Below are 13,453 nucleotides of genomic sequence, written 5' to 3' on the forward strand. Positions count from 1 at the left end.
AATCTTACAGATGAGTTTTCTGATGTGACAGCAGGAACACTTCCTTCCCTCATGGATAGAAAATCACCACCGTCATCACACTGCCATGGTTATAGAGGTCATAATCTATATTTTTATGATAGAAGTGGCTCCTCCGTGTCTGTTTAGTGTTGGTACGGAATTAATATTGATTGGCGTTGTCTCCTGATCAAATTCAAACGTTTTTGCTTACAGCTGAAACACTGATCCTTCCCATGGTTTGGCCCAGTTTAACAGCATTAAAATGACCGACATGATGGTCAAAACGTCCACTTAATGGTTACAAGAGGTCCAGTGTCTTCCTGTTAAAACTGTGATTATGTACCAATAGAACAAACTACTATCAGCATGGAAAACCAGTCCAGACCAGCAGCCTGTGGCCTACTGGCACAGAATCCTGTTCAGTCAATAACTGGTAAATTATTGCACCTGTTCAATGTCTGATGTGTCGGTGTGTAACGTGTTTGGCTCATAGTGATGAACCTACAGAGAATCATCAGAGACTCTGCAGCTCCTCTCGGCTTTACGGAGCTTTATAGTGAGTTTCAGCTCATTGTTTATCTGTCCGGCTGCAACTTTTACTGTTCTGGTTCACTCTCAGCGTCTCATAGCGTCGTTTTCAGAGAAAAAGGCTCTAAAAAGCCGCTGTACACTACCTGCTCAGCACCAAACAGACTACAGCAGAGCATCATATTCAATAAAGTGATTATATGTTGAATATATAAAATCTTAATCTAATAGCTAATGTGATGAAATATTTGCCTGTGAAATATAGTGAAGTATGAAGCAGCATAAAATATAAATACTCCAAATAAACTGGACTTAAATCAAGCACAGTACATTTACTCTCCAGCACTCTGTATGGAACGGCCATAAAGCTCCATCTAATCTCCTTTAAAAGCAGTTGAGTAAACGTGATTTATATAAAATTATTTCCACCTCATCACCATCACACAGTTGTGAAACAGTCCAGCAGAGCGAGCAGCGTCTGCAGGCTGCACAGATGTTGGATATTTGCTCTGAGGAAAAAACAACCTGAAACAGCATTCGGAATTAAATGAATCATTTATTATTGTTGCAGCGGCCGAATGTAATGTTCTTCACCAGGTACATAAATAAGACAACAACAAGCCTGAAAGAGAAGAAGCGGCAGCGGCGAAGCCCGAAAGACCCGCCGCACCGATCAACACCGTCACCACAACAAATACATCATCCCTGCTCCCCTCGTGAACCACACACTGACACAAACAACCCACTTTATTGTATTTGTGGGAAAAACTCTCAGCGGAAAAGTCCGTCAGTCCAGCCGGGAGCCCCAAAGATGTTGTACTCAATATCTTTTTTTTTACACATTTCATAAATATACTGTCTGTGTTTGCTGACAGACACCATTCCATGACTCTGGACTTCCATCAATAACAAATCAGCTCACAGATTCAGACAGCTGGCAGAAAACACAACAACAAGCCACGAAAAATGAGCTTCTGGCATCGAGCTCCAGACAGACGCTTCCTCCCTGATGCCAAACATGACATTTCAGGCGATGAAGAGGTTCAGCTGTGATTCTATTCCATCAAAAAGCAGCAGACATGCATCAGTTTGTCCTAAAACTCTGCTGTTTTCAGGCTTCTAACAAGGACGAAGACACTATTGTAGGATCATATTACACTGTGATAGTCGCCTGTAGAAAGATAACGGTGGAATAATCCAAGTAGTGTTTTTAACAGTTACAGCTCAAAGCATCTGTAGTCTGACATCTGACCACCCTGCAGAACAATAATAATAATAATAATAATAATAATAATAATAATGTATTTAATTTTTGTTGCACTTTCCATTCGTAGTGAATCTCAAAGTGCTTCGTCAAATAAGAAAGTCTGTGAAGTCCACATGAGGCAACCAGCATCCCGAGATCCTCATGAAGGAACCTTTTACTGGTCCCGAAGGCAAAGGGGGACAGAGTCTGAGCTCTGAGTCCCAGAGTCCAGGTCTAAGTCCAGGGGAGACTGACGCTGGTCTACAGCAGCTGCGACAGTAGTTTATGTTGAATGTTTGTGTGTAATGAATCTTCTGAGACGTCAGTTTATGTTAGTTTTAAAGAGGCAGTTTTATTGGAGTAAAAACAAGTTATCATTTTTAATATTGGCACTTTTATAACGTGTGTTTTAATAATTAACATTGAAACTCAACAGCTTAAAAAAAAAACAACAAATTAAAACAAACTTTAGCTGCAGCTTTGATTCAACATCCTGAACAAAATCACAACATTTATTCTTTTGATTTAAAATATTTCCATTATTCACTTAACACAGATGTTACTGATAACATTAATGATCCTGTGTGAATCAATATTCCAGCATTTGGGGTCATGTATTAGTTTTTTAAGGATTCCTTTGCGTTCTGAGTCATCTGGAGGTAAAATTAAAGAGGCTGCATTAGAGAGAAGGTGAATGATTTAATCATGAGAGGTGATTATTGAAGCGTGAAGCAGTTTTAATAGTTGCAGTTAATTTGTGTGATTCCTGATTAAAGCCTTAAAGGAAAAGATCTATCAGAAAATAAAACCAAAATAAAATATATTGAAATAAATAAATTGCTACAGACGTCCATAACACAGAAGGTATTTCTACCTGGATGTTATCAGAACACCTCAAAATCCTTTAAGTTACATCAGATAATTATTTTAAGACGTCCAGATGGTTTTCATGACGTGACACATCTTTGACCAAACAGCTCATTTAAAATTAACAAGGATCCATCTGCCTAATAACACCAAATCCCATTGAAACCAGCAGCAAATAAGCTTTTTTTCCCACAAAACAGCTAAACCCTCCAACCAGCAGCCAGGAAGAATAAAAACAAAAAGAATCCTCAAAGCCCCGTCCGCCCACTTCAAACGCACCAAAACCAAACCAAACGCACCCAGACCAGAGGGAGGCAGAGGCAGCGAGAAAAACCCCCAAACACCCAGAGAGAGAGAAGAGAGACAAAATATAAAAAAAAGAGATAAAAGACGTTCTTCACTCTGCTGTAACAGGCCTACGGACGAACTGCTGGTTCAAACAAGTCCTGCAAAGACAGAAACACACACATTAACACACTGCAGCACCACCAGTCTGTCTGCTGGTTTACAGTACAACACAACCCAACACCCGAACATACACTGAGATACAACCAGATACAACAAGATACTCTGATATAATGAGAAACACAAAGATATTATGTGACAATCTGAGATACATTGAGAAACTCCTTGATATTCAGAGATAAAGTGAGATACTGTAGAACAGAGATAAGATTATACATATTATACAAGAATCTGATACAAACTGATTGACTGGGATAAACTGAGATACAGTGAAGTAAACAGAAAGGAGATAAAATAGGACACAGAGGAAATACTGAGATCATCAGAGACAAACTGAGACACCGACAAACTGAAATATTCACACAAATACACACAACCACATAAGAGACATGAACTGAAACTCCTTCATATTCTGAAATTAACTGAGCTACTCTGAGATAGTCAGATATAGTGAGATACTATAAGATAAACTGAGATAATTGAACATACACTAATAATCTGATACACTAAGAAACTGATACACTAAGAAAGTCAGATACACTAAGAAACTGATACACTAAGAAACTCAGATACACTAAGAAACAGATACACTAAGAAACTGATACACTAAGAAACTGAAATACTAAATAAGTCAGATACACTAAGAAACTGATACACTAAATAAGTCAGATACACTAAGACACTCTGATACACTAAGAAACTGATACACTAAGAAACTGATACACTAAGACACTCTGATACACTAAGAAACTGATACACTAAGAAACTCAGATACACTAAGAAACTGATACACTAAATAAGTCAGATACACTAAGACACTCTGATACACTAAGAAACTGATACACTAAATAAGTCAGATACACTAAGAAACTGATACACTAAATAAGTCAGATACACTAAGAAACTGATACACTAAGAAACTCAGATACACTAAGAAACTCAGATACACTAAGAAACTGATACACTAAGAAACTGAAATACTAAATAAGTCAGATACACTAAGAAACTGATACACTAAATAAGTCAGATACACTAAGAAACTGATACACTAAATAAGTCAGATACACTAAGAAACTGATACAATAAGAAACTCAGATACACTAAGAAACTGATACAATAAGAAACTCAGATACACTAAGAAACTGATACACTAAGAAACTGATACACTAAGAAACTCAGATACACTAAGAAACTGATACACTAAGAAACTGATACACTAAGAAACTCAGATACACTAAGAAACTCAGATACACTAAGAAACTGATACACTAAGAAACTGATACACTAAGAAACTCAGATACACTAAGAAACTCAGATACACTAAGAAACTGATACACTAAGAAACTGATACACTAAGAAACTCAGATACACTAAGAAACTGATACACTAAGAAACTGATACACTAAGAAACTCAGATACACTAAGAAACTGATACACTAAGAAACTGATACACTAAGAAACTCAGATACACTAAGAAACTCAGATACACTAAGAAACTGATACACTAAGAAACTGATACACTAAGAAACTGATACACTAAGAAACTCAGATACACTAAGAGACTCAGATACACTAAGAAACTCAGATACACTGGGATGTACTGAGATAATCTGAGATACAATGAAATAATATGAGATAAATTGAGATACAATATGACTTGCAGATACATTCAGATACTCTGAGATACTTTAAGAAAAACTGAGATACTCTGAGATACAGTGAAATATTTTGAGATATTCTGACATAAACTGAGATACTTTGAGAAAAAATGCGTCACTCTGAAATACCATGAGATACTGTGAGGAAATGTGAGACACTCTTAGATATATTAGAGATAAACTAAGATGCTTCTGAGACACTGAGATAAACTAACATATCAGACAAGTCTTCACTTTATTCATCAGAGAAACAAAGAAAGAAAAACTGCCATATTTTTAGTCGAGGTACAGATGGAAGAACCTTGAAGAGTCTTTCTGTTAAGTCTTATCTTTATAAAATATCTAACATCTGGGAAAAAGCAGAAATATCTTCATGCAGGTGAGAACAGCTGAAGGATTTTTAGATCTGAGGTCTCAGAAACATTAAACACAGTCTAAGAATCTGAACTTCCAGACATGTTGTACAACACTGCTGCTCAGACTACACACACACACATTCATATTCACACACACACACACACCACACACACACACACACACACACACACACACACACACACACACACACACACACACACACACACACACACACACACTCAGAGAGAAGATGCTGTCAGAGCTGTTTAACGCTCTAATGGATCAGGTGATTTGAACTAAACAGAGACACAAGCAGCCAATACTAATGAGAGTCAGAGACGTTGCAACACTGCTGATACCTTGTTTTCATGACAGTGTGAATCAATCAATCATACATTGATACGTGTTCCTGAAACTGATCGATACTGGATCAGAGGTGCTGTGATGTTCCACAGGATTAACTGACGTCACACCAACTGTGACGCTCGGTTTAATAAACACAAGTAAACATGGTGCAGATGATGAGATCAACAGGAAGAAGACTGTGCTGGAAAAGTCGACTGATTAAAATGAATTAAACTTGGTTGTCGTTTATATGTTTTACTAGCGCAGCACTTTGTGACCTCGTTAAGAAAGGTGCTTTATAAATTAATTTAAGCTCAAATTAATTTCAGTTATTCATTATTATTATTATTATTACAGTTGTTCCAAATAAAAACACCTCATTCTCTTTGGTTTCAGCCTCTTAAATCAAAGCTTTTGCTGCTTTTCTTTGTCTTGTATCAGTAAATTTAACAACAAACTGATGACATCACAACAGACTGGAATCAATAATGAAAATAAGTTTTAGTTGCACTTTATTCCACAGAAATCTAAATGTCATTAGATTAAAAGTGAGTGCATCAGAAAATCACACTGAGAGCTGCACTAAATAAATAAACTATAGCTTTGTTTGACTTAGTTTTTCTACATTAAAACAAACAATCTTGATATTGATCCCTTACAATAGTTTCTTTTAAAGACTTTGTGCAGGTCATTCAACTGGTCAGTGTCTAAATGGTAAACAGACTGCACTTAAATAAAAGCTTTCTAGTCTTCACTCAAAGATCTCTGATCAAACTGTGTAACGGAGGAATTCTGTCTAATTACCTCAAACGTCATTTAGCAATTAGCTAATATCAGCTGATTGATCCAGCTTATTAAATCTGATCCTCAGTGTAAATATGTATAAATATGTATAACTGTAATATAATCTGCATCATTTTCAGATGATCTCTGACGTCTTCATCACTGTTAACATCAAGCCAAAGACAGACGGAGAGAAAACTTGACAAGCTGACAGTAATTAGAGTCACTGACTGTTATCTGGCAGAAGACCACTGAAAACACACACACACACACACACACACACACACACACACACACACACACACACACACACACACACACACAGCTTGTGTGTTTACTAACCAACAAACACTCTCTCTCCTCCAACACAGCAGATGGTCACATTCAGTCAGACTGAAGTTGTGTGAGTCAACTCAGGCCACACACACACACACACACACACACACACACACACACACACACACACACACACACACACACACACACACACACACACAGACACAGACACAGACACAGACACAGACACAGACACACACACACACATACACACACTAAAAACACAACTGATCTTAAATTCTCAGATTGTCTTCATGAATGTTTAAAAGTTAGAAGAAGAAGAAAAAAAAAAAACTGGAAGCACATGAGAATAAAAAGTTCAGTGTTGAGGGAAAATATATTCTACACATGAAATATTAAAAAGGTAAAGTTGGATAAAGTTTTAAGACAGAAAAGTTTTGTTTTAGGAGAAAATGATTTTGCTTTGGAACATTTTAATAGAAACTTTGTAAATAATGTCTTGAGACAGAATCTTAATACCGAGCTGATCGATTATCTAACAAACATTTACAATATTATCACATAAATATAATAATATTTATACGAGAAAGAGAAAAACACTAACAGAAACTTTATTAACTCAATGCTGATTTACTGAGTAGAGCTGCAACAATGAGTTCATTCATTGATCTGCAAAAGGCAATAATGATGATTTAACAATCTTTATGCAAAGATTTACTGGTTCCAGCTTCCCAGATATGACAGTTTACTGGTTTTCATTTATCTTTGGGTTTTGGACGTGTTGATAAACCTCTGAGAGAAACTGTGACGGACGTTTTTCACAAGTTATTAACATTTTACAGACAAAATGAATAATCACAGCCGTACTGCTGCTGGTGATTCATCAATAAACATTATTATCAATAAACATCAGCATTGTGACATGAACATGGATGCGTTCAATGATCAGAGGGAAGTTTTTACTGCTGACAGTGAACGCAGCCTGCAGGACTGTGTGTGTGTGTGTGTGTGTGTGTGTCGCTGACCTTTGGCCTCCTCCAGGTCAGAGTTCAGCTCCTGCTCTGATTGGTTGGGAGGTCTGTAGGGTGGGGGCTGTCTCGCAGGGGGCGGGGCTACTCCTGGCTTCTGCGCACGACGAAACAAACAAACAAACAACCTTATTTCTCTTCTATGAATCTTATTTCTAACAGACAATAGTGATGATTTTTAATGTGAGTATTTTAGTCCATTTGACAATGTTGCAGGTTCCTCCTCTATCAGATCTACCAGCTGCTTCATCGTCAGTGTTTCCTCTTCTTCAGTTTGATGTTTATTTCTCTGCTCTAAAGCTCAATTTATGGTCACTGAGAACTGGTTCTTACAACATGCTGTCTGCCCACGTTGGAGATCAAATGTATTTATAGTTTAGTATTTACAGTTGTTCAGAACGATTTCAGTCACAGCTGGAGTGAAAAGCCGCTTGTCACAGAGAGGAGGGGGGGGGATGCTAGGGATCAGATTTTCAGACAGTGTGTCCTGGAGAACAGTCAGTGTTGCACTCTGCTGTTCACATTAACAGTGTTGACATAAATAGTTTCTGTCATGAATGAAAAAGGAGCCGAGAGAGAAGCTGAAACTCCTCTCAGCTCTGCTCAGCTGGTCAGTGTGACTGTCAGCTTGTCTGTTGCCCCCCCCCCCCCCCCCCTTTATCTGCTGTTAGACAGGTGGAGGAGGAGGGTTAATGGGCCTGTCTGAGGAGGTTACAGCCACATGAACGTGTCTTGTTCTCTCCTCCCTGGAGTCTGATCAGCTGACTGTGATGAAGGCCACGAGCCAAAATGTGTTGGTCTCATTAGATGTTGTTGTTTAAACTACAAGTGCTGCTGGAGTTTTGACCTTTTTCACACTTCTTACCTTCTCCATAATAATATTCATAATAATGATTTTATTTGTATAACACTTTCAAGCTGGTAGCACAAAGTGCTTTTCCATGTTTTTTTCCACCTTGGCACCTTGGAAGCAGGTGAAGTTCTGCCAGAAATCCCTGCTGAGCAGCTGCAGGCTGAGTGGAAAGACTCCACTGATACATCACAGTTAGTTCACTTTTAATTTGGGTGGGGGCCACCGGGAGTCCTGTTCTCCTTCTGTTTGGTTAGTTTTACACTGTTATGGAAGGAGATCTGGGTCCTACGTTCCTCTGGCGGCTGCTCCATGACCTTCCACTTCCTAACTTTGAGTTTGGCTGATAGACGACTTATACTGTCTGATGAAAGTGTTGTTGTTGTTTTAAGGAGAATATTATCAGTAAATAGAAATATAGATTCAAATATATTTTTAACTTGAACAATGAAGATGGCAGTATCTTTTTCAGCCCTGAGTAGTGTCTGCAGGTATTCCTTTCCAACAACCTTCACAAATAAGACATCCTGTATGCAGCCTGAGAGACGAAACCCAGGGCAACAGTCTCCAGATCCCTCACTGCAGCATGTCAGTGCATCAAACACCACTGTCAAATACTAACAAAGATTTTAACATTATTTAATGTATAAAATCTTTTTTTTTTGCAATGTTATGAAGGGTCATTTCACTGCAGTCACATAATGTTTATAATATTCAATAAAGAATATATGAAGCTGTTTTCTAGATACAGTGTTCAAATTCAGGAACAATTTCTAACTGCAGCCCAGACTGAGACGATGCTGCCCTCTGCTGGACTCTGCTGGACTCTGCAGGACTCTGCAGGACTCTGCAGGACTCTGCAGGACTCTGCAGGACTCAGTGTGACACTAACAGATAGACTGTTTTTATTTAGTTTGTGATGAATATACAGAGTATACAGTTTTGGATTTATGAGTAAAAAGTGAATAAATATAAACGTGTCTCTGACTCGTCACATCGTTACCCATCATGTCTGTTATTGTCTTATTTTTTTAAATGGACGGATGGATGAAGTCATGTGATCACACTTGTTCTTACCGGAGACTCTGTCCTCTTTCCTTTGTGTTTGCTGTAGCTGGGAGCTGTTAGAGACACAGGCTGCAACACACACACACACACACACACACACACACACACACACACACGACTGTAAGACTTCAGTTTGGTTGAATGAGACTCTGGTTGGTTTTCCTTCTTCTTCTCTAAAACAACCACAGAGACTCTTTACAGGAAGTGGATCGTAGGACGTGATCCCACCTAACCTGATGCACCAGATGGTTTGTGACATAAAACCATCCGAGAAGTCGCCTATGGAAACTGTTTAGAGAAGGGCAGAAACGTTCAAAAAAATACTTGGCAGGTGATTGGATAAACCGTCTGTCAGCTGGATTCATGATGCTGATTGGTCCGAACCACCGATGGCTCGGACACAAGCTCAAAACTTGAAGCCTGACAAGTTGGATCTCATGTGATCTTGTTATGTTGTGATCTCATGAATCCAGCTGCCTCAGATGATAAGATCCGACCTCCGTCTGAACGACTACGAGGCTGCAAGTTTGAGTGAAAGCAGCAGCTGCTAGCTGGAGATTAAATCTGTTTTATTAATGTCAATATATGTGATGACTTTTGTTGGTTTTACCATTATGTGCTTCTTGGTTTCATAAATGTATAAAAAAAACAATGTTTTCCTACAAATTTATTGATATTATGAGGCAAATATGATGCAAAATGTTCTGATAGAGAAGAAACTGAACAAAGTTTACCAGCTGATCCACTGATTCAGAGCAGAACAAATACACTAGAGGGTTGAAAACAGCCTCAGATGATGTTTGTATCTGCTGTCAGATGGATGGATGGATGGAGGAAAAGACACATTTACACACTCTGGAGGCTGTTTAGTCTGGATGGAGCCATCAAACAGAGAGGAAAAGAAGCTTTTTTCCAGATTTACCCAGTGTAGTGAGGATGTACTCCAACACTCTGAGATGTTCAGCGTTTCTGACATGAAGCTGATAAGTGATACTGATATTTGGCAGCTTTGGATGGTTTACACACTGACTGACATGTTCAGTGTGTGTGTGTATGTGTGTGTGTGTGTGTGTGTGTGAATCTTACCCGTGGTGTAGCAGACAGACTCTGCACAATGAACACGACGGGGCTCGGAGCTGATTTGATGGCGTTGACGGCGTCCTCATGACTCGCAGCCTGCAGGTCAACACCTGACACCTGCACACACACACACGCACGCACACACGCACACACACGCTGAATATCTCTTCCTCTTCTTTTTACCTGCTGATTTTTCCAGTGAATTCATTGCAACGTCAGCCAATCCATGTACAATATATATTTACAGCCATAAACCTGAAGAACACATGGACTTTACACAGAGACCCGGGTATTAGACCCAGCCCTACCTCCGGGATCTACTTTACGCAGAGACCCGGGTATTAGACCCAGCCCTACCTCCGGGATCTACTTTACGCAGAGACCCGGGTATTAGACCCAGCCCTACCTCCGGGATCTACTTTATACAGAGACCCAGGTATTAGACCCAGCCCTACCTCCAGGATCTTGTCTCCGGTCTTCAGACACTGTGTCTTGGCAGCAGCGCTGTCTGGTAAAACCTGCTTGATGAAGATTCCCTTCAGTTCCTCTCCGTTCCTCAGACGCTTGATGACATGACGTCCTCCCACGATGCTCAGACCCAGAGATTGACCCTCCTCAGGCCACACCTCCACCCTGCAGGGCCAGAAAGACCTTTTATTACCCCCAAATCCTCACACACAGAACCAGAAAGACACATATTACCCCTCACACCCCTCACACAGGACAGAGAATCATTATTAATCCTTCATATTTCTGTAGATTGTCATGTGATGGACCCTCACATACATTCCTTTAATAAAATGATTATTGCTGTGATGACTCTCCAGAGATGTATAAACCTGTGTGACGTGTCGGTGTCTGATGAACCTTCACATTCACTGATCTGTTACTCAGACTGGAGCAACACGTCCACATTGTTTTTAATGTGTTGTGACCTCACAGACGTCCCAACAGAATCTGAGCTGTTAGCTCAGATTGAAAACATTATTCATTTTTAAGTAAACTTCCCTCACAGGAGGTAATTCAGATCCATTTCTTAGTACTCTTCTTTAGTAGTTTGTGAGCTAAAATAAAATGCAGTAAACTGGGTCGCGATGCCTCATTCAAGGTGTTAAACAAGACTGATGCTGTGTCTCAAGTCACATACTTCTGTACTTACACTTAACATTTTGAGTGCGTTCGCACTGAGAAGTATGGGAAATGCAGTACACTGTGAGAACCTGGATGGTGCACTCAAAACTTCTCGCCCCCAGTGGTCGCCATCTTGGCTACGTAGCGGAAGGGGAGGGACCACTTTTCAAACTGGAAATGGCGGCCGGGTACGTTGTAACCACGGTGAACATCACCACAAATGTAAGTTATACATGTGTTTTTAGCACTAAGCACCACTATACTGTTATCGGATAAAAGCCATCAGTATGTTTTTTGGGTTAATTTAGCAGTCTGTAATGATTTGATAGCACAAATGCTAACGCTAGCTAATGCTAATTGGCGATTGTCATTTCCAGTAAGTGCACAACGGCTGTGTTTGATTTGACACAACACTACCCTGCCAAAATTCGTGCACTACGCCAGTAAATACATAGTGTACACAGTGTGCTACATAAAAGTGTACTAACAGAAGTATGTGATTTAAGACACAGCTTAAGAGTCTATAGCATGCTAGTAGGCAAAGTCGCCTAGCAGTAGCTAACAGCAACAATGCTAACATGTTGATGTTTAGCATGATCATCATGTTAGTTTAGACACACAGAGTACAGTGTCTGATGGAAAGGTCATTAGTTTTGCAGTTATTTGGTCATAAACTAAAGTACTGGATAACATTAGACTTTGACCAGATGGTGGCGCTAAATGAAAAGTCAGAGGATCAAAGTTATTACAGTTCATCCTGAGAGGAACATGAATGTGTGAAACTAATTTAACAGAAATTCATCCAATAGCTACAGAGATATTTCACTAAAAGTCCGTTCTGTAGCCTTGGTTGCTAAGGTGGTTGCTAAGGTGGTTGCTAAGGTGTTTCCATGTGTTGTTCAGCTCCAACATGTACGGATGGATTTGAGAAGTTGACATTTGGAGTAAAGAAGGAGAAAAAGAAGTGAAATCCTGCTACTATAGTTTGTTTACGTAGCCTCCGGAGCCGGAGGAAGCTTCCTGAAGCTGACCAATCAGAACAGAGTGGGGCTCATCAGGAGGCGGGGCCTTAAAGAGACAGGAGCTAAAACGGCCTGTTTCAGACAGAGGCTGAACTGAGGGGCTGCATAAAGGACCAGTAGAAGATAAATAAGGAGTTTTTAACTGGAAATCATGCAAAGATATTCCAGTAGAGCCCCAGAATATAAATATAGAGCCTTTAAATCAATAATTTTGTGGTTTGGAGTCAGTGTGCAGGCGTTTTCATCAACATATCACTAAAAACCACAAATGTAAGTCAGTCAGAGGATCATCGGGGGGGCTTCTCTGGATTACCTGGACCAGGTGTGTTGGTTCTGGATCACAGGTGGACTTTACTCTCTTAATGTTATGAATGTTTGGTGTTTGTGTGTTTTACCTGCGGGGGGGTCCCCAGTGACTGAAGGCAGGAGTCTCCTCTCCCTCCCCCTCCTCTCTTTCAGGAAGATCACTGTCAACACACACACACACACACACACACACACACACACACACACACACACACACACACACACACACACACACACACACACACACACACACACACACACACTGTTAGCTTCAGGTTTGTGCAGCGATGGTTCTGATTGGCTGGAGGTGAAGCAGGTGTGCTACCTGTGGCCTCCTCTGAGCGGGAGAGACGCTCCTCCTTGACTGCGTCTCTTCCTCCTCTCAGTGTCAATCATCCTCACAGACCTCCACACAACAAAAC

At 39.9% G+C, this 13,453-nt stretch overlaps 1 protein-coding gene across 2 annotated transcripts in view; it reads right to left on the reverse strand.

Annotated features, from left to right (window-relative positions):
- Positions 1–13,453, reverse strand: part of patj (PATJ crumbs cell polarity complex component) — a 139,989-nt gene that overhangs the window by 72,711 nt on the left and 53,825 nt on the right. For both annotated transcript variants that reach the window (XM_044360806.1, XM_044360805.1), the window contains exons 21-26: positions 13,357–13,437; positions 13,121–13,192; positions 11,028–11,205; positions 10,579–10,689; positions 9,502–9,561; positions 7,572–7,671 (exon numbers count right to left, since the gene is read on the reverse strand). In XM_044360806.1, the coding sequence (XP_044216741.1) occupies positions 7,572–7,671; positions 9,502–9,561; positions 10,579–10,689; positions 11,028–11,205; positions 13,121–13,192; positions 13,357–13,437 (602 nt within the window). The remainder of the gene's footprint in view (positions 1–7,571; positions 7,672–9,501; positions 9,562–10,578; positions 10,690–11,027; positions 11,206–13,120; positions 13,193–13,356; positions 13,438–13,453) is intronic.

Source organism: Thunnus albacares, chromosome 9 (genome assembly GCF_914725855.1).
Source record: "Thunnus albacares chromosome 9, fThuAlb1.1, whole genome shotgun sequence".
Classification (NCBI taxonomy): Eukaryota; Metazoa; Chordata; class Actinopteri; order Scombriformes; family Scombridae; genus Thunnus; species Thunnus albacares.